We start from the raw sequence: 22,648 nt of genomic DNA on the forward strand, positions 1-22,648 counted from the left end.
GAAGTGGAGTAGTGTGAGCTCAAGCAAGGGGGTTTTGACCCGAGTCCACACGGTTCACACCATCTATCTAGTTGATGGGAATAAGAGAACGGCCTTTAATCCGGCACTCTAGAGGAAGACGCAGAGAGACTTCTCTGAGTTCCAGGCCAGTCTGGGCTACAGAAGGAGACTCTGACCCCAAAATATAAAAAATTTGTAAAAACAAGTATGGGAGAAGGACTAGGTGCCATACCACAGAGTGAGTCTGAGGCTGGCCCTGACTATATGAGACCATGTTCCAAAAGCACAGCAAAGCCAAACAACAAAAAGGCAAAGCGTTCTACTTTCTCACAAATTTTACCTGATACAATGTAAATTATTTATTTATTTATTTATTGTGTGCTGGAAGTTTGTCGGTATACCACCTGCACATAGTACCTGTGGACACAATGTGAACTTATTTATCATCCATCCATCCATCCATTTATTCTGTGTTGATGTTTTGTCTGTGCACCACCTGTGTACCCAGTGCCGTGGAGACCAGAGGAACATTGGATCCTCTGTGGATTAAAAGGGATTTCAATACATGTGAAGTCATGTGTTCATGAAAGCAGATCATTTCTGACAAGATTTTCACATGTAATTTGTTATTTTAGAGATCTTTTTTGTCTGTTTGTTTTTTGAGAGAGGGTTTCTCTGTGGCTTTGGAGCCTGTCCTGGAACTCGCTCTTGTAGACTAGGCTGGTCTCGAACTCACAGAGATCCACCTGTCTCTGCCTCCCGAGTGCTGGGATTAAAGGCATGCGCCACCATTATCCAGCTGCTAGAGATTATTTTTAAAATAAAAATGAGAACTGTTTTTCAGCTTAGTTTCACAGACCAGTTATTTCAAGTCTGTATCTACAGAGATTTATGTGTGCACACACATGTGCATGGTACAGGGAGTTGTGAGCTGCCTGACACAGGTGCTGGGAAATGAACGGAAGTTCTCTACAAGAGCAGCAAGCACCCCTAACTTGCTGAGCCATCTCTCCTGAATGGACCTGCCATCTTAATCAGTATGCTAAACAAGTGACTAACTTGTCTTTTGTACCAGCCTGAAATACTTAATAACCTATCACTTCACAGATGGAAGGAAGGGCAGACCTGTGAGAACTGGCAGAAACAGCTCATGGCAGGGTCCTGTCAGCGGCCCCGGGGACAGAGCTAAGAGCCAGCAAAGCAGTGTGTGCTATCGCAACCACACTATCTGCCGCGTCCCAGTAAAGGGAACTCTCATACATCTCCAGATTTGCGAGTCCTCGATTGTGAATGAGGAATCAATCAAAATCTAGCCCCGTCCCCCTCTTTAAACCTTCCAGGAAAAGCTAGTATCTTTTGGAAAAAAGAACTAAAGTTTGTTTTTCACTGAAACACTGTGTAGCTCTGTACAGAACAGAGATTTTAAAAATATAATCTCTACTCCTTCCCTAGACCAAGGCTCCAACACAGCCAGGCCCTAGCTTTCCTGCTACGTATCCCTATCACAGCACACAATATGTGGAAGGCTCTGGCATTCAATGAGTGGATGCATCTGGGTGAAGAAGTGTGACCAGTAAGGAAACAAGAAAAAGTTTATACAGCACTGACTGCTTATTTCCCAAATTCCACAGGTAGGCAGTTAGTTTTATTCACTGGTTATTTATTTTAGATATTCCTACTTTAGCTACAAAGTAAGAATGTAAAAACCTATTCAACAAGCCTCTTGATGATGATACAAATTCATGCCTTTCCCATCTGCATCCAGTGGGTCATGTTCCAAAAGCCCTACTTAAAACGCAAACACACAAAACCACCCATTTGTGTAGGAAGGGAAGGGAAGAAAGAGTTCACAGGAGGAAATGGAAGGAGGAAGGAAAAAGAATGGGAAGAGGAGAGGAAGATCAGAGAGGAAAAGAGGAAGGGAAGACACCGTCATTCTTTTTTTTTGTTTTGTTTTGTTTTGTTTTGTTTTACGAGATAGGGTTTCTCTGTATTGTTTTGGAGGCTGTCAGTCCAGCCTGGCCTCGAACTCACAGAGATCCGCCTGCCTCTGCCTCCCGAGTACTGGGATTAAAGGCGTGCGCCAACACTGCCCGGTGATACCGTCATTCTTAAAAGCTAAATCCTCTTCCTAAAAAATGGTATCTCACCTTCACTACACCTAAACAGCAAAAACAGCAGTTCCAAGGTTGTTAGAAACAGCTAAAACCTAGAGCAAATAGAAGTTAACCCTCTTCCCCAATGCCTCTTAGTTCAATGCTTATTTATGTAGAATAACTACACAACAACACACCAAAATTTAATGTCATGTCTCAAATCACAAGAGTTCTTCAAACAATAACCTGCAAATTGGTGCATCTGTATCCTTTAACCTGAGGCTTTTCTTCCATCTGTGGCGAAAAGTCTTTATATACTCTTGTTGGACTAGGCCTCCTCACACTCTTCCAGCCTCTGCCTCCTGAGGGTGCCATTGCACCTGCATTGGTAGTGGTTTTCTTTTTCTTTTTTTGGTTTTACGAGACAGGGTTTCTCTGTATTGTTTTGGAGGCTGTCGGTCCAGCCTGGCCTCGAACTCACAGAGACCCTGCCTGCCTCTGCTTCCTGAGTGCTGGGATTAAAGGCGTGCGCCACCACTGCCCAGCGGTTTCTACGCACGCACCAAGGACAAAACAAACAAAAAAATACAAAGTTTCTAAAATTGAATTTCCTTTAACAATTTAGGATACTTTAAGGGCAGGTAGCACCACTGCTGGCCCTAAGAACATTTTTATTTATATACTTTGTATGTGTGCACCTGAGCTGAGGTTAGATGACAACTTGCAGGAGTTAGCTCTCTGATTCCATCTTTTGGGTTCTAGGAACTGAACTCAGGAAACAGAGTTTGGTGGCAAGACATCTTCTCTGGCCTGTGCCTTGGTTCTTCCCCTGGCTTCTGAGTTTTGTTTCAGTGCAGATGGGTTAGTGGGTTAGTTTCCCCTGGACATGGCTCTAGTGGGGTCCTTGACCCGCCTTTTATTAAAGCATTCTACATAAAGACAGCAGTCCAGGCTGAGGCCATGGCACTAACATGGACTGTAATGCCACAACTGCTTCAATAAGTTTGTTCACTATGTAAAACCTAGAAATGTCAATTCACTATCTACTCTCTCTATTTATTTTACTCAACTATAAAGAACTGAAGCAATGAATTATATATTTTTTTCTGTTCTGGGGAATACCACCAAGCCCTAAAACAAATTCAGTGTTAGTTAGAAACCGCATAACTTCAAAGACAGAAGAGTGAAGTGTTTATATCTCATTTTCAGAGCGTTCAGAAGACCAAGGGGAATCAGACAACTGATTATTCAGGCACAGCTTCGTTCCAAACTAGCTATCCCAGCCCAGTAGCCTCCAAACTCATGTATGAAGCATGCCCTCCTCAGGAGACATAAACCTTGAAAAGGGACTGGATCAGTGGTTCTCAACCTTCCTAATGCTGTGACCCATTAATACAGTTCCTCATGTTGTGGTGACCCCCAACAACAAAACTATTTTGTTGCTACTTCATAATTGTAACTGTGCTACTGTTGTGAATCATAATGTAAATATCTGATATGCAGGATATCTAATATGCGACCCCTGTGAAAAGGTCATTCAATCCCCCCTCCCCAAAGGGTCGAGACTCACAGGTTGAGAACTGCTGGACTAGAACCTGGCTGGATTTTACACATTGGCAAAGACACATTAGCTGCCACCTAGAAAGTTATGGACATTATAGCTGATATAGTTAAAGAAAAATTTCCCAAATAACTATTTCATTTATAATATTACTCTATTGTAATACAAAACAATATTGTAAGAAAATATCATCCAATTTCTAATCCCAAAGAGCTTTTCTAATATTGAAGAGAGTGGAGGACAGTTTCTGTTGCTTTCTTTTACATGAGGGCTACAAGCTAAGACAAGCTACCCACTCCTGAGGACAGTGAAACTGAGTCAAGCAGTGTCTGCAGTGCGCCCTCTGTAGGAGAAAGTTACCCAGGGTTCCACACCCACGGGGGGTGAGGGGGACACTTGAGTCCATACTTTTAGACCCTAAACCAAAGAAAATGGATGATTCTATGATAATGAGCCATGGGTGGCTCCCACCTAAAGACATTCCAAACAACATTTTGAATAGTGAAGCAAGTATTAGCCTGTTAAGTCATCTTGAAACTTTTGACATCTTAAATCAACATCAATTATCTCTAAATACAGAACACAATTTGTGTAAAATATAATTTATTCTCGGCCCCAGTCACTGAGCCGCCGCCGAGGACTCAGCTGCCTCCCCCTCGAGCCCCCTCGCTCCCTGACGCTCCGTGCCCCCGCCCGCCTTCTCCAGCAGCCGCCTTCCGCAGGCCGTTTCCACCGAGGAAAAGGAATCGTATGTCCGCTATCCAGAACCTCCACTCTTTCGACCCCTTTGCTGATGCAAGTAAGGGTGATGACCTGCTTCCTGCTGGCACTGAGGATTATATCCATATAAGAATTCAACAGAGAAACGGCAGGAAGACCCTTACCACTGTCCAAGGGATCGCTGATGATTACGATAAAAAGAAACTAGTGAAGGCGTTTAAGAAGAAATTTGCCTGCAATGGTACTGTAATTGAGCATCCAGAATATGGAGAAGTGATTCAGCTACAGGGTGACCAGCTAAAGAACATATGCCAGTTCCTGATAGAGATTGGACTGGCTAAGGACGACCAGCTGAAGGTTCATGGGTTTTAAGTGCTTGTGACTCTCGGAAGCTTAAGTGAGGATTTCCTTGCAATGAGTAGAATTTCCCTCCTGTCCCTTGTCACAAGTTTAAAAACCTCACAGCTTGTATAATGTAACCATTTGGGGTCCGTTTTTAACTTGGACTAGTGTAACTCCTTCATGCAATAAACTGAAAAGAGCCATGCTGTCTAGTCTTGACGTCCCTCATTTAAACAGCTCAAGCAGAAAGCCCAGGCAGGGTTCAGCCTGAAACAAAGCAATAACAATGTTTCAGCCAAGCCCAGAGCCAAGTTCATAAGCTACGTCTACCCAGAAGCCCCTCGGCTCTCCCTCTGCAGAGTCCCCTGCCCTAGGAGAATGTCACCAGGTGAACTAGAGAATGGATAACATCACAGCGACAGAGGGAGTCTGGCAGGCACCCCTGGTGTCTGGCCAGGTGGGCAGAAGTCAGAAAGGGCCACCTTTCCACAGGTCATGGACATCTGGCTGACCACCACACCCTAGCCAAGGGATGTGGAAACAACTGACGGGTGAGGCCAGCCTAGTATCAATTAAACTTATGACAAGGGAACAAATACCAAACAGTGGAGCAGTCATGTGGCTAGCTGTAAGGGTTTCAACTCAATGGTAGCAGCTGCCCAGTGCCATGTGAAAGAACAAACTGGTTTTTGGTTTTCTTTTTCCTTTCAGTTTTAATGTTATTTAATGTATTTAAACCCTTATTTAATAAACCTTGTTTTAAGAAAAAAAAACTATTCTCCCTCTAGCTTTGCCAAAACAGTCCATTTCCAAAACCCTTTCTTTCCCATCTGTGCAATGTTTATAGTATTAAGGATTGCTGAGGAGAGCTTCTAGACACCCTGAGGTTTCTCAGTTGGCATTTATTTATGTCTTCCAACCTGGTTGAACTAATTTTCTAAACATGGGAGAACACAATTTACCTAAAATTTAAAAATCTGATTTATTACTATAGTTGCTTATCAAACACTTTGATTCAGCACACAAATCATTTAGGTTATGAACAAGCATGAAACTTTAGGTTCACAAAATACAAAATATCTCCATTGTACCCACTGCTAGAGAGATAAAGAGGTTCAGGAGAATAAAAGTTAAGAAAAACAAAAGAAAACACTGGACAGTGGACGCCGAGAAAGGCATCCATTAGCATGGAAACAGCCCACCCACCCGCACACAGTCTTCATCACTCGTGACACGACAGGGGTGGGCCAACAGACGAAGCTACTGACATTATAATATGCAGTGGCTGAGACTATATCACCCTGTGCTCTCACTAGGGATATTAGAAGACTTCATGATCACCATTCTGAAAGCTTGCGCCCTTAGAGGCAAGCATGTCTCAAAGGAGACTACATTTAAGAACTGGAGAACTAAAGGACCAGAAGCAGTTTTTTAAAATGCCATATGATTTTGGACCTACTGTTTGGTTAGGAATGCTTTCACAGGGCCCCTCTACAGTAATAAGCCTGTCTATGCCCACAGATATACTCCCAACAGCTTTCTTTTCCTCTCCCTTCTAGATCTCTTTGCTTTCTCAGCTCTGGTTGTTGCCTCTCATGAGCTCAGTCCAGATCTTTCAAAAGCCTATTGAACAAAAGAGGGGGAGTCTTTCCAGCTGTTAGCTCTGCCCCCATGGTGAGTCTATTATGAGTGTTATTATTATTTCCCTAATTTATCTCCTCTGGACCCAATTGCTGAAGACCTGTGAAGTCATGGACCAGGACAAGAGCAAGCCTGGAAGTCACTGCGTCAGATGCTATGGGTGAGATCAGAGAGTTACAGTAAGTTCACACCCTTCGCAATCACTAGTCTTGGGCTGAGAGCATCAGAACAGTTCCTTTCTCCACATGGACTCTGACACACTCAATACCCAGTTTATAATTGTAGTCCAACCAAAGTGCTTCTTCACAGTGGTGGCTGTTACTCTCATTTATTTACCAGCAACTGCTTCAATCAGAGTCTGCAAACAGTCAGATGAGCTGTCTTCATGTACAATCTGACCTATACACTGTTAATCACTGGGAAAACTATATATTTTCTTTAAAATAAAGACAATAAGCCAAATATGGCAATATATATCTATATGGCAATATATATCTATAATCCTAGCACCTGGGTAGTAGAGACAGAAGTATCACAAATTCTAGGATACGTAGGTTATAATAGTAAGACTATTTAAAAATCAGTATTTAAAATGTCCAGTGTGTGTGTAGTGGTAGATGCTTTAATCTCAGTACTCGGGAGGCAGAAGTAGGCAGATCTCTGTGAGTTCGAGGCCAGCCTGGTCTACAGAGTGAGAGACCAGGACTCACTTTGAAGCCCCCACATGGCAGCTCACAACCACCTGTAACTCCAGTCCCAAGGGATCCGATATCCTCTTCTGGCATCCTGGCACACATATATATTCTCGGGCAAAACACTCAGACACTAAAATAAAACTAAGTAAATCCTTAAGACAGCTAACGTTGTTTCTAAATGGTAAGACTGAACTGAAGGTCCAAGCTTTGACCACTTTCAACTTGAACATTTAAATAAATGACAACTACTACAACGTGTCTCCATGATCCCCATTCTCTCTGCTAGCTTCAGGTGGTGGGTACAATGAAAAACTTAATAACAAAACCAAACCAGAGAGGCATATGTTTTTAATTCCAGCACTCCGGCGGGTAAAGAGCAGACCTATGTAAGGTAGAGGCTGACCTGATTGATCCATAGTTCATTCTAGGCTAGCCAGGGTTACACAGTTGGACCCCATCTAAAAATAAAAAAGGAACTGTATGAAATTCTCAAAAAGTAAGAATATTCTATAATTCTATAATTTTTTAAAGATTTATTTTTGGTTTTGTGTGTGAATGTTTTGCTTGCATGTATGTATGTGTACCCTGTTTGCCTGATGCTCAAGAGGCCAGAAGAGGCACCAGTTAGAGATGGTGTCAGACAACAGGATGCTGGGATTTAATTCAGGTCCTCTGCAATAGCAGCAAGTGCTTTTAACCACTGAGCCATCACTCCAGTCCCAAAATGTTGCTTTTTAAAGAAAATTGGGACCTGCAAGATGACTTAGTGCCTAAAGGCACTTGCCACCAAGTTAATGACCCCCTAAAATAAAATAAAATTAGTTTAAATTTTCTTAATTAAAAAACAAAAAACCTGGCCGGGAGGTGGTGGTGGCACACGCCTTTAATCCCAGCACTTGGGAGGCAGAGGCAGACGGATCTCTGTGAGTTCGAGGCCGGGCTGGACCGATAGCCTCCAAAACAATACAGAGAAACTCTGTCTCGTAAAAACCAAAATAAAATAAAATAAAATAAAACCACCAACCCAAAACCCCCACAAAAAGGTCTAGCTGGACTTATGCCTTTAATCCCAGCATGTGGGAGGCAGAGGCTGGCAGATCTCTGATGCCAGACTAAATAATATGTTCCATGTGAGGCAGGCCTACATAGAGAGATGCTACCTCCCATATCACCCCCCCCCAAAAAAACACTCAAAAACTTAGGTCTATTAGAATGGCAAATACAAATAATCATAACTGCATGAGATACTATGTATACATGTATGTATGTGTGCAAATGTGTATGTGTACACATAAAATGTCACAGGACACAGACAAGCTGTGTGGATAGAGTGAGATCACCTCAATGCTTTTTTGGTATTGAACCCAGAGACTACTACACCCCAGCCCCAGGGGAGTAAACGATTAAACAATGGTAGAAGCTGCAAAGGGAACATTTTATACACTTACTTATTGTGTGTGTGGGGGGGGCAGTGCATATGTGGTGCTTGGACCACAAACTTCCACTTACAGATTCTCTCCTTCTGCCATGTAGGTTCCAGGGATTTCACTCAGGTTGTCAGGCTAAACAACAAGCTGCCTTTGCCTACTGAGCCAGCCCTAAACCCCAGGCTTTTAAATAAAGACTGACAGCTGGGCGTGGTGGTGCATAGAGTCTAGCCGGGGCTACACAGTGAGAGACCCTGTCTAAAAACAGAAAGTCACTGCGACAACTAAACCTACACTAGAGAAAACCAGAGGGATATGGCCACTCTGATGAAAACTCATACAGTTCTGTGTATGAGGAAAGCTGAACACAGCAACTCCAAGAGAGTGTACAATTCAGAACCACAAACATACCAGTGGAGCACAACGGTTAAGGCGTCTTTGAAGGGTAGAGGTCAAGTCTGTGACATCCCCACTTTGGAGTCGGGGACTTGGGTTAGCCACTTAATCACTGATGGCATGTCCACAAAATGAGAATGACGACACAATGACATACTTCATAAGGTTCACTGCTGTCATCAGCTAAGTTTTACTCAAATTTTGTTTGTCTGTTTTGAGGCAGGTTCTCTCTACACAGCCCTGGCTGTCCTGGAACTCACAACTGCCTTTCTCCGCCTCCCAGAGTACCATGATCAAAGGTGTGTGCCACAACACCAGGCTTCTAGTTTTGTTCTATTGGGAAATGTTCATAACACAGACCATGAAGCTAAGATACCTTTTAAGTCTGAGTTGTCTAGAATATCACAAACCAGGCCTTCTGTAAAAAGCAGCTTCCAGGAATATGTACACAGGGATCACTTCCAGCCCCCTGCACAGTCAACGGCAGGCTCACAACCCTGTATGCTTTGGCTGCTTATTGCCAGGGCTGCTTCTGAGTCAACATTTATGTTTATACTCGACTTTTGTCCCTTAGAAATCTGAAGTGACACTCAACCTGTCTATATTAGGGAAGTGAAAAGTTTTCACCATGGCCCTTTCCTAGTTGTTTAATAGCTCAGAGAAACGGTGAGAAAAATGGTCCTGCTTGTGTGGTCTAGCACCTGGGAAAGGGACACAGGAGGGTCATCAGTTAAAGGCTGTCTTTGGCTACACAGCAATTAAAGGCTAGTTGGGCTACATGAGACCCTGATCCAAAATAAAGAATCACCACTACCAAACAAAAAAGAACATGGTTTCTTTTATTATTCTGTGTGTGTGTGTGTGTGTGTGTGTGTGTGTGTGTGCGTGCGTGCGTGTGTAGGTGTCTGCAGAAGTTAGAAGGCGACGCCATATCACTTAGGGCTGGGGTTACTGGGAGTTGTGGGCCACAGATGTGAGTTCTAGAAACTGAACTCAGGTCTTCTGAAAGGGCATCAAACTCCGTAAACACCGAACTATCTCTCCAGCCACAAGAAATGCCATTTCATATCAATCACATCACATGTTGTCATTTCTATAGGCCTACAGAACAGTGGTTAAGAGCACTAACTGCTCTGCCAGTGCACACATGGCAGCTCACAACTGTCTGTAACTCCAGTTCCAAGGGATCTCGCTCCCTAATACAGACAAACATGCAGGCAAAACACCAATACACATAAAATAAAAAGCAGAAGTTAATGCCAGAAGTTTTAAATACACATATGAGAATGATGGCATCACCAGTCACTCCACCACTGTCTTCACACATGGGTTCAACCTCCTATAGGTCTGAGGCTTACCAACTGGGGATTCAGCTCAGTTGGTTTTGTGCTTGTCTAGTGTATAAATGAGGCAGAGCCCGATCCCCAGCACGACATAAACCAGGCTACACTACTGTAAACCCAGAGTGCTGTGCACCTTGTACACACACTGAATACCCTAGAACTGAGACTCCCCACTGTGCAGTTCAATTCTTGCCTGTCACAAGTAACCATGTTAGGATTAGTGGGCGTGCTGGCAAGCTGCCTCAGTTGCCTCGAAAGTCTCTTGGTCCTAGAGGTCTTGGTCCAGATGGGTAGGTCCTGATCACTACCCCAGTCTCACTATTCCAACTCTAGGGATGCAAGGCCGACTACGGATGCTTCTCGAGGGCTGGAATCAGTGCACACATGCCTTGCAAAGTATTTGCTTCCATCCAGCCCTTATGCTGAGGACACTGAGCAGCATGCATTTCCTCTCCCATGTAGAGACACAAAGTTCTAGTAGCATGTATTCAATTACTGTTTAAGTTTCTAGATACTGCAGATACAAAAGCAGGTCTGTTCTGTTACACAAAGAAAATTCAAGAAAACTATTAATACAAACATTTAAACCAGGCATAGTACACCTAAAATCCCAGCACTCAGGAAGCCAAGGCAGGTAGATCTCTGTGTTCTAGGCCAGCCTGGTCTACATAGCAAGTATGGCTACCCTGATTTTTCGATGCTATCTCAAAAAACAGGGAAAAAATGTAGTAATAAAAAAGAGAAGCCACAATCTTTAATAAGTAAGAATTTGTGTGTGGTTTCTTGAAATGCAGGTGATGACAGTGAGGACTATTGAGCACTCCTTCACTAGGGCTCCGTCCACTGGCTTCCAAATGAACCAAGAGAACACCTGCCTGGCTTCCAAATGAACCAAGAGAACACCTGCCCTGTCCATCCATCCTCCGTGCTTATCCTCAGCCGCCAGGCTAGCCACTCTGGACCTCCTCACGCTTCCTAGCCGTTGCCATGTGACCTAAAACCCTCTTCTCACACAGGCCACAGTAAAAGAAAGGAGAAACTGCTTTAAGAGACAGGTTTCTTTTACTACCTTCCACTGTGTGAACAAACATCCCCTGAGAACAAGAACACTGGGGCTATCTTGAGAATACTTGGCACATTAGTGACTCAGTAAATGTTAGAATGAGTGGGAACATACTTCAAGGAGTCTCTGTCCTTAGCTGTAACTTATTAAACCACAGGGCCACAAGAGGAAGTGAGGCGGGTAGCATGTACCAAAGCAGCAACAGGACTGCAACAATCTATACAAGGCCACAGAGAGACAGAGGAGGGATACAGGTAGGACAGGCAGGAGACTGCTGCCCACTGCAGCTGAGTCACTGACAGCCATGTAACCTCAAAACAATGCCCAAAGCAGTAGTGACTTAACTGCAATGACCAGCAAGCTGCAGTTTTACAGACAATTCTCATGACACAATATAAGTATTTGGTATGTTACCCATTTTAAAAACTCTAACCCTTCTTACTGTGGTACGTTCTTATTGGGGGCTGAACAATGCCCTCAATAGTTAGGTTCCTGAGAATTAATATACATGGTTTGGTACGTAAGTTTTTGTGTGTTTTTAAGCCTCGAATCCCCGGCTGGTCTTGAACTTGCTACATAGCCAAGGATGACCCTATTTGGATTCTCCTGCTTCCCCGTTAGGGCAGTGGGATCAAAGGCACATACCATTTCATCAATTTTATTTGGTGTTGGGATCAAACCTAGGTCTCCATGCATCCTAGGCAAGCACTCTAGCCACTGAACTATTACTTGGATTCATGCTGCTTTTTTTGGTTTTGGTGGTGCAGGGAATTAAACCTAGGGCTTACAAGAACTCTACCACAGAGCTTTAATCACAAGTTTTATCGGCTTCAGGAAAATTCAAGTGCAACAAAATATTTTCTGGCTAAGTGAACATGTTAACAAGAGATTTCTGAGAAAGCCGGGTGTAGTGGCGCATGCTTTAATCCCAGCACTCTGGAGGCAGAGGCAGGTGGATCTCTATGAAATAGAGGCCAACCTGTTCTACAAATCAAGTTCAAGGATAGCCAGGGCTATTATGCTGAGAAACCCTGTTTGGGAGTGGGGGTTATTTTAAAATTTTTGAGAAAATCCAACCAGCTGGCCACAATTTTCCTACAGGAAGGGAGCAGACCAGGATGAGAGAAAGACAGAAATTTAGTATGAATGGACAAAGATTCCAAACGCAAAGGAAATGTTACTCACTACATGGAAGCTAGACTCAGCTCAAAAAGCAACAGGATTATACATATATGTTTTAAATGCATCTTCAGGTCAAAAGGCAGTAGGCAAATGTGAGCGCCTCAGACCTAACGTTCCTGCAGAGGCCTGAAGGGCAATGGGAGCTTCAGCAGTGGAAGAGGACAGCTCCTGAGGGCTATCAGCCGGAAGGAAGCGCAAGCCCGTGGGAAGCAGTGACAGCTGGACTGCAACAAGCCACAGAATACAGAAAGGTTTTAGTGGTGGCTCTGGGAAATAACAAGACAGCACCAGTCACCCGGAGACAGAGGGATAAAATGACCATACTTTTCTGTGTGTTAAGCCTCGACAATAAAAAATGCTCCCCATAACACCCTGCTAATATACACACAGCTTATAAGGAAGCTGAGGGACAAGGAGGGAGGGGGAGTTGGCCTTTCCCACATGAAAACACCTGGCTTTCCCACAAACACGCTTTAACTTGCAGGCAGCACAATATAGAATGCGTGTCCACATGTACACACAATACAGAATGCGTGTCCACATGTACACACAGGCAATAATAAAAAAAAGGAGAAGCTATTTTATTGGGGACACGGAATCCAAGTTCCAGAATCCAGCTGGAACAAGAACTGTCCACAAGTAAGATTTACTCAGGACTGTCATCATTCCACAGGACCAACCCCGCATGGAGAACACCCCACACCCCAGGAGACTATGCCGGTGTCACTGAAGACTGAGGTGAGGTGGCCAAGGATGTCCTCCCAGAGGGCTGTGCAGACAGGATGAAGGGCATGCAGTGCAGAGCAAAGCTGCAGCCCACTGCAGGTTCTGTGCAAAGTTACTATAAGCGCTAAACAAACATTTATTCTGAAATGTTTCCTTAGGTTAGAGGAACGTTATCACTCATGTTTTAGAAATCCTCCTGGGTAATTATAATAAAACAAATGTTTTCTTTGAGGGTCTTTTATGTAAACCAATTGAATATCTTCTTCTATTGGGATAAATGTGCTCTAGTAAAGTCTGCCAAGAAATAAATTTTTATAACACCAATTCCAGTAAATTATGTTTAAAAAGTGAAATGTCTTCCCACAGAGGAGGCAAGGCTGTGGTAGCAGGGAGAGATTTAAATCACTTTGCAGTGAACCCCTCTGCAGGTACACTGTGGCTCCCCTTTCTATCTGCTTTCCTCAGGCAGCATCCAAGGATTCCGGAAGCCTAGCTCCCATTCCCAACCATTACCAAATGCTACCCAAATTAGTGAAATTGAGCACGACCAAGAGAACCTGCATAATCTGAAGTTGGTATGGCTGGCTCAAGAGGAAAGGATGTTTACCAGGTGTTTTTAGGATTCTAGAAAGTCAGGTATGGTGGCACCAACCCAGTGCTTGGGAGACAGAGGCAAGAGGATATCTTTAAGTTCCAGACTACATTGGTCTACATAGCAAACTCCAGACCAGTCAGGGTGCGTAATAGACCCTCTCTCAAAAGCAAAATCTCGAGGCTAGAGAAACGGCTCAGTGGTTAAGAATGTATGCACTATTCTTCCAGAGGACCCGGGTTTAGTTCCTGGCCCCTGCACTAGGAAGCTCAAAACCACCTTAAAACTCTAGCTTCAGGGGATTCAACACTCCCTTCTGAACATTTTTTGGGTACCTGCATATATGTGGCATATATACCCACTCATTTTTATTCTCTCTTACACACAAAAGTAAAAATAAATTAAGAAAATAGTCTAGGAATTAGTAATTTTACATAACAAAATAACTAACCACTTTTCTACATAAACACAATGAAATCTTTTAAACGACAACAGAAACATCTTTTTGTTTTAATTGAAAACCATCCCCTTTGACTTTGGTATCTAACGTGGATCTGGGTAACGTGGTCACCACCAAACCTGAAGCTGCGATGGGCAGTGACTACTTGCTGACCTTCCTAAGTGCCCACTAGGCATCATTTGAGATCTGATGGCCACTCTATTCAAAACATTTCCCAGTCACCACTTTTGTTTCCTTCCCCCACTTCTCGGTTTCTAGTATCAACATCTAAATGTGAGCCAGATACCCAAGCTACACCCAAAGAGCTCTTCTTTTATCCCTTTCTTTCAGAGTGAGCATGGGCTTTGCCTAGTCACGAGACTCAATTACAGTGAGGTCTCCAAAATGGCTCCAAAATATTCCTGAATTCCAATCCCCATACCTAACTTCTATCTGGCATCTTAGTTTAGACGTCTGGTGGGAACCAATATCTCACCTACTTTGTCTGAGCAGTCATTTCCAGGCTGACCGCCTCCCTATGCCAGGTTTCTCACTGTCAACAAAGTCACCACCATCTAGCCAACAGCAAACCACAGCCTAGAAGAGCCCTATGCTCCAGTCTTAAGTCCCAAGTGCAATCCAGAGGTCTAGGTGTTCTACTCCCATCTCCACTGTCACCGTAAGCAGAACTCATGCCTTCCCCAACTGTGGCCCGCACACCTGAGGGCAAGAAAAGCCCTTTAAACCATTTCTACCTTCAAAATCGAGAAGGGCTTCCCCAACTCCTTACTGGACCTGAAATCTCCTGGCTTCCCTTGCTGGAATATTCTTACAGGACTTCCCCCTGGCTTCTCCCCTTTTTCTCATCTCTGAGGCCTTTGCTTTGAGATATTTACAAGCCTTCTGCAGGTAAACCACCCCCTTCACCCAATGATCCTTGATCACTGCACTTCATGAATTTTCTTCTTACAAGTCATCACAGTGTACAAATCCCTTGATTTGCTGTTTAATGTCAACTTGATACAAGAGTCACCTTGGAAGAGGGAATCCCAATTTAAAAAGTGTCCCTGCCAGACTGACTTGCGGGCAAGCAGTGGAGCATTTTCTTGATTAATGATCAGTGTATGAAGACCTGGCTCACTGTAGGTGGTACCATCCCAGAGCAGGTGTTCTAAGTTGCATAAGGAAGGAAGCAGTCTGAGCAAGCTATGAGAAAGAAGCAAGCCAGACAGCAATATTCCTCCATGACTTCCCTCAGTAATGGAGTGTGACCCCAAGTTGCATGGTCTTTATCACAGCAATAAACACCTTAACTAAGACATGTACTAAGATCCAAGTTTCACAGCAGACAAATGCTCTGGTTTAGCCCCAACAGAACCTTGTCAGTACCCAGCACAGTTTACTGCTTCAGCCACGAGGACCTGTGACCACTATGTACAATTATCAGATGTAACACACCTGTTTTTTTCTTCTTTTTCTTCTTATAAGATTATCCCAAATACTTTTTCTCCCTTGGTTTTTTGAAATAGGGTTTCTCTGTGAAGCTTTGGAACCTGTTCTTAACTTGCTATGTAGACCCTCTAGGTAGAGTGACAGGGATTCTGGAGAGCTATTCAGTCACGTGCACATGTTAAGGAAGGAGCAGAGGCTTGGTGAGCATCTAGCCTCAAGAGAAGGAGGTTGTCCAGAGGGTGAGGACGGCTGCACCAGTTGCCAAGCCTTTACTTCACTCGAGAGCATGACGAAGTAAGAGACTGAGAAAGAATGGGTTTCTTAATGAAAACCCTGTCCACTTGACTAGTGACAAGGGGTACATCAGATGTTTCTCGAGGGCTGGTCCAGCTTTAAGGTCCAGGAACCCAATTTACTCAATACCCTACAGCAGTGCTCTTTGCAGGCACAGAGTAGGCAACTTTATAAACTGGAAACATGCACCAGAGATACATTTTCTTTCTCATATGCTATCCTATTCTGAGGAATAGACCACATCTTTATTTTTTTTTTTTAATCACCCTGACTGATGTCCAGTTCCTTTGTGATTCTGGAAGGGCCCAAACTGCCAACAATGCTTGGGGCCCTGGACAGCTGTGAAACCATTTGTGACAGCAATTGTCCCAGTCGTTCCCATCGTTTCCTAAGGAAATGTATAAAATGTTCTGGTATCCCATCAGGTCTATACTAGCCATTTGTGTCTATTAATTTAATACACCCTGATGTTCAACCAGTTCAAGTACCGAAGGGATGCTGAGACTGAACAATCCCTTTTCTCAAGGAGCTTAAAGTCTCCCGGGAAAGGACAAGCAGGGGGCAGATAACACTGCTCTTAGCCCTACACAGGACACACCAGAGATGCTTCCAAGCCAGCAGAGAGCGGTCTGCCACCAGAACTTCAGGCCTCTTTGCCAATAGCCTCAGTCCCACACTCTACCACTTTCTATGTTTGAACAATGTTCCATCTCCTCCTCGCCCCTCCATCCTTCTCTGTTTGGTCTAAAAAAACATGCCCACAGCTGTTACATATTAAAACCTACGGGAGGTTTAAGTTCATCTCTTCTCCCGGAGCCTTGGTGGCTCCTCCTGCTTCTTTGTATCCTCTTTTTCCAGGTCTTCTTTCTCTACTTCATCTTCATTTGCAGACACCCCGCAGAACACAATAGTCCAGGATTGCCTAAGTCTTCCCTGGGCTATTACTATGGTATGTGACCAACTTTTAGAGCACAATTCTGAGCCCTCTTCTTCCCAGCAAATTTCATTCTCTTTATCATCACAAATGGACTTGCAAAGCCACCTCCAGCCTTGGTACCTCTGCCAAGTCCCTTAGATTTGACTCCAGCACACTTAACCACTTCATGGAAGTGGGCTTCCATTCACACTCTGCAATAGGTAAATAAAGAAACTGTGGTCCTGGTTAACTTTAACTGTCAAGCTGACAACCTAGAGTCATTGGAGAGTCTCAAGTGAGGAATTATCTAGATAGGCCTGACAAATCTGTAGGGTATTGTCTTATTGATTGCTACGTGGGGGTGGAGGAGGAGCGGGAGGGTGTCCCCATTATAGGCAGCAGCATTCCCTAGGCAGGTGGTCTGGGTTGTTTAAGAAAGTTAACTAAGATTCGCCTGCACAAGCCAGCAAGCAGAAGTCCTCTATGGCAAGCCTGCCTTCAGGTTTCTACTTGAGTTCGTACTCTGACATGTCTTAGTGATGGGCTGTGATAAACCCTCTTCTATCCTAAGCTGGCTTTGGTCGCGGTATTTGTCACAGTAACAATGACACTACGTAAAACTACAAACATGAAGTTTTCACAGACAATGAGTGTGTGCCACACCACTCTCCCAATGTCTTCTAAAGCTCTGAAATCTTCAAACTGAAAAGTTGGGGGAAACATGAAGGGTCAGAATCAAGATTTAAGTCATTGTCTTTGCCTCTCAGAGAATTTTTAATCTACTCAAAAGCAGACATATCTAAGAGTCCAATGTCTTCTAAAGCTCTGAAATCTTCAAACTGAAAAGTTGGGGGAAACATGAAGGGTCAGAATCAAGATTTAAGTCATTGTCTTTGCCTCTCAGAGAATTTTTAATCTACTCAAAAGCAGACATATCTAAGAGTTCAATAATTGATGAATAATAAATTCAAATATATAACCAAACTACAAACATTTACTGATATCTACTCAGTAGCAGCAACATGCTGGCCATTGTATACAATCTACAACACAAATAACTTTGGAGAGAGACCTTGCCTCCCCTAAGCCACTTTTCCTGTCCTCTCTCTTGATGTTAAAGTCACCAGCTGCCCCCAAACCCAGAACTTCAGCAGCCAAGTTTCCTAGTTCTGCTTTCTGTCTCCGCTCTTCTCCACTCTAAGGGCTACTAGTTATTGTCTGTTTTCCAAGCCCTCTTCAGTCCCTACCCACACTACAGCAGCCAACTCTAAGCCTACTGCTTCCTACCCAACATTATGCCATCCTCGTCTCTGTCCAAACTGTTCCACAAAACTTTCATTTCACTCAAAAGTTTCCAAGACTAATGTCTACAAATGAAATTCAAAGGCCTTGGCCTGACAGAGCAACTCACGTTTTATCTCTTATAACAATGACACCCTTCCACTTGTCGTGCACTCTGTAGCCAAAGGCTTACCCACCACAAGACAACCCTCTCTACCTGCCCCCACCGTGTTAGCTGCAGTTTCCTCCACGGACTCTATGCCTCCTCATTCTCCACCCCAATTCCCATCCCCTCTTGAAACTTTCCCAGATGACTAAGTGTTCCAGGCATGACCCTCACACCCAGGGCGAAGCCATCTCTCATTTTTCTGAACCTCTACAGCATGGCACTGACAGTTATTAACCTCAATATTTCACACTTCCACATTTCATAGACCCTTTAATAGATTATGAACCATTCGAAAGTAGTTCCTTTTCATATACAATATACACTCAAGGTTTCTAACAGAGAATACCAGCACCTTTACAAGAATCTCTAAAACCAGTACCACCTTTTAAGCTATAGGAATTAAAAAATACATATATATTGCTTTTATTGTGTTTTTAAAGGTTTTTAAAGATGTATTTTATTTATGTGCATGCTTCTGTGTGAATGCAAGTACCCTGGAGGCCACCAGAAAACACAAGATCTCCCTGGAGCAGAACTACAGGTGGTGTTGAATCCTGCCACATAGGCGCTAGAGACACACTCCAGTCCTCTAAAGAACAGTAAGCCCTAAGCTCCTAGTCATCATCTCTCCAGTCCCCACTGAGGTTTTACACGCACAAACCCACTACACATAATTTAGCATTTTACCCATTATAAGGATACAATCCAGTGACACTGATTACATTTACAACATTGTACCTCTGACACTATCCAGCTCCAGTAAGTTCATCATTCAATACAGCAACTGTGATGATTAATGACTCCTCACCAGGAGGCAAGCAGGAATGTCAGGAATTCAAAGCTAGAATTTTCAGACAACAAGAACTTGTCTCAAAAATAAGGGTGTGCTAGCATGAACCAGTAATCACAGCACTTTGAAGGTGGAAGCAGGAAGATTAGAAGTTCAAAACCATCCTCCACTAAACAGCAAGTTCAAGGTCAGCTATGTGAGACAGTCTCAAAACAAAAGCCTGGGCTTTCCAACACTGTAAGGTAGGCAACTAAGGACTGGGACCTTCTAGCAGAGAATGATAAGGCTGAGAATGATAAGACAAATGTTCTGCTTACTTTTCTTTTTTAATGTTATTGTTTCACCCCAAATCATCTTAAAAAGAACCTTAATGAATAAGTACAGCTGTTGGTGGAGAAGGTCCTGGCTTAACTTTACATACTTAAATAAAATAAAAACAAATATTAATAAAATTATATAAAGGAGCCGGGCGTTGGTGGTGCACGCCTTTAATCCCAGCACTCGGGAGGCAGAGGCAGGCGGATCTCTGTGAGTTCCAGACCATCCTGGACTACCAAGTGAGTTCCAGGACAGCCTCCACAGCCACAGAGAAACCCTGTCTCGAAAAACCAAAAAAAAAAAAAAAATTTATATAAAGGAGAACTCAGTTTTACTACCCTTTCCTTGTGCTTAAAATGCTTAATGACATCTCAAAAAATTTTACCTAAAATAACATGAACCAAAATTCTGACTTTGATGCTTATAATTTAAAGACTACAGTTAGTCAATATACCAAAGTATGAGCTGTAAGCTACAAATAACAGGTACAAACCTGATCCTAGTGGCCGGAAGTTCATGAGCTATCTAGAATGCATGATTTTTCCTCCTGAATAGAGCCAAGCTTTATGGAATTGTTACAAGGACCACAACACTATTTTTCCCCTAAAAGAACAGAGGCAATGATAGAGGAAAAGGAAAAGCATAACCAAATGCATGGTAAGCTGCAGAAATATTTTATTCACTATGTACACACACACACACACACACACACACACAAAGAGAGAGATATTGATTCACATACACAATACTAAATAGCTTGATGTTTGAAAATGAGAATTTAATTTACATGGCAATACAAAATAATTTGTATTTGTAAAAGTATTCAGGGCTGGAGATGGCTCAGTAGTCTTGCTGATCTGTAAGGAGACTCAAATTCCATTTCCAGAACCATGATAGGAAGCTCAGAACCACCTATAATTCCAGCTCCAGGGGATCGATCCGATGCCTTCTTCTGACCTCCATGGGCATCAACCACATGCACATACATTCGAAAGTAGTTCTCATACTCATAAACGTGTACAATTTATAAAAGAATGAATCTACTCAATATATTACCTTTTCTCATACAACACATTTAGCAAAAAAAAATCACAAGTTTTGAAGTTCTGTAACTTTGAGTCCAAACTTTTTAGTCAGTCCTGAGACTGGTGAACACAAGCAGCAAAGCCACCCCCCACCCCCACCCCAGGACTTGTGATGTAGAAGAGGCAGCTGTCCACTGAGAGGATTCTGCGCGCCACCTGATACGTTTTAGGAAAGAAAGTAATGTGTCTAAATTTAAAACTGAATGCTGCTGGCCTGAAAGAAGTTCTAGAAAGGGCAAACTATATCTAAAATTCATAAAATTAAAACCAATTTTAGCTTATTCAATATAATTTATAATTTATGGAGTTCTTATGCAGAGGTAATACCAGAAAAAATTTAATGTATACATTTAATATATCATTTAATTCACACATGTTAATTGGAAGCTGACTCAAAAAGCATGTAAGCTAAACTGTTCTGTCTCCAGTGATAGAGGCCATCAAGATATTAAAGTTAACTCTTATAGAGGGCTAGGTAAAATGGCTCAACAGGTAAAGGAACTTGCCCCAAGCCTGATAACCCAGAGTTCAATCCCTAAGGCCCACACAGCAAGCAGGGTCCTGAAAGTCACCCTGACACCATGTTCACGCTGAGCCACAAGGCCATCCTTACACAGACACAAAATAGACAAATGTCATCTTAAAACTCAGTCTTAAATCCCATACAGGGAGCACCACAAAATATAAAACCAAACTCAGACAAGAAGCTCAGGACAGAAGCTACAGCACAGGGTAGTTACAGCGTGGTAACACAGGAAGGCAATAGAAACTAGAAACTCAAATTCACACCACAGTTCTCAAACTGTGGGTCAAGATGCCTCTGGGGGTCAAACGGCCCTTTTACAGGGGTTGTATATCACATACCAGGATATTAGATATTTACTTTGTTAGTCATAACAGTAGCAAATTACACTTAAGAAGAAGCAACAAAAATAATTTTATGATTAGGGGTCACCACAACATGAACTGTATTAAAGGGTTGCAGCATTAGGGAAGTTGAGAACCATTGAGTTAAAAGGTCTAGTGGGCAATATCTCTAGAAATTAAAGCAGTTGTTATCTGTAAAGGGCAGCATAATAACTACCTTCCTGGACAATAGATACCTCGGATGTTCTTGGAAATCATACTCTTCCCACAATGTCTACGTGTAGTAAGATTTGTCAGTCCACCATCCGGTGTAGATCATCCCCAGGCACAGGTAGAAAGGTTTCAGGTTTCATACTTCAGAAACACAAACCTCTCACAGATGAACCCGGATACAAAGACAAGAACTCAAGTGTGCTATCCTGCTTCTAAAAAACTATTAATCTCATGAAAATCTCCAAATTGTTTACAGTTTTAAATTTGATAGCACTATCCACAAGAAAACCATTTATGTTTTAATAAATGATACAGTTTTGAAGCTATGATTTATAATTTGATCAGCTAAAGCTGTCTGAACTCACAAGAGACACACAGGGGAGACAACACCACAGTGGCAGCTACAGCACAGACCTACCGCCGGGAACATGAGTGACTCCACACAAGCAGCCAAGGGACGCCGCAGGCCATCATCTGAACAGCTCTTAGTATGTCTCCTCTTTCTCAACCATTGAAAAGATTATTAGCTACACAGAAAGCCTACAGAATAATTAGGGGCTCAGTTAAAGAACAGTTTAAAAGTATCTTACGGGGAATACAGCTCAGTTGGTAGAGTCATGCACCAGGCCGGAGTTTAGCCTGGCATAAAGCCAGTATGGTAGCTCACACCTCTAATGCCAGCACTAGGATCAGAAACTTGAGGTCACCCTTAGCTAAACATCAAGTTTGAGACAATGTCTCAAGGAAAAAAAGAAAAGAAAAATACCTACTATTTAAAATGACTTTTCACATATAGGGACGAATCTGATCAACATTAAGAACAAATTCATGCAAAACAGAATCACTAGCGTGGGTCCAGACAGCTCAGTGGGGGAAATGCTTACAGCTCAAACCTGGCAACCTGAATTTGATCCCTACAACATACATAAAAGTGGCTTTAAAACATGAGTGTTAGAAGCAAACTACTTCATTTAGCTTCCATCCTGACTGCCTGCACAGTCTCACTGTGCACATCTACTAAGTATCTGCCAGGAACTCCA

At 43.0% G+C, this 22,648-nt stretch overlaps 2 protein-coding genes across 3 annotated transcripts in view; one reads left to right on the plus strand and one right to left on the minus strand.

Annotated features, from left to right (window-relative positions):
- Positions 1-13,474, plus strand: part of Nkiras1 (NFKB inhibitor interacting Ras like 1) — a 49,771-nt gene extending 36,297 nt beyond the window's left edge. The window contains exon 4 of one of the 2 annotated variants that reach the window (XM_040747647.1): positions 13,140-13,474. In XM_040747647.1, the coding sequence (XP_040603581.1) occupies positions 13,140-13,196 (57 nt within the window). In that variant the 3' untranslated portion in view covers positions 13,197-13,474. Of the gene's footprint in view, positions 1-4,276; positions 4,572-13,139 lie in introns of those variants that run through there. The other variant, XM_040747644.1, reaches the window with a different exon arrangement.
- Positions 1-22,648, minus strand: part of Ube2e1 (ubiquitin conjugating enzyme E2 E1) — a 50,921-nt gene that overhangs the window by 22,386 nt on the left and 5,887 nt on the right. The gene's annotated exons all lie outside the window — the stretch shown is intronic.

The sequence above is a fragment of the Mesocricetus auratus genome, unplaced genomic scaffold (genome assembly GCF_017639785.1).
Source record: "Mesocricetus auratus isolate SY011 unplaced genomic scaffold, BCM_Maur_2.0 Super-Scaffold_100006, whole genome shotgun sequence".
Taxonomy (NCBI): Eukaryota; Metazoa; Chordata; class Mammalia; order Rodentia; family Cricetidae; genus Mesocricetus; species Mesocricetus auratus.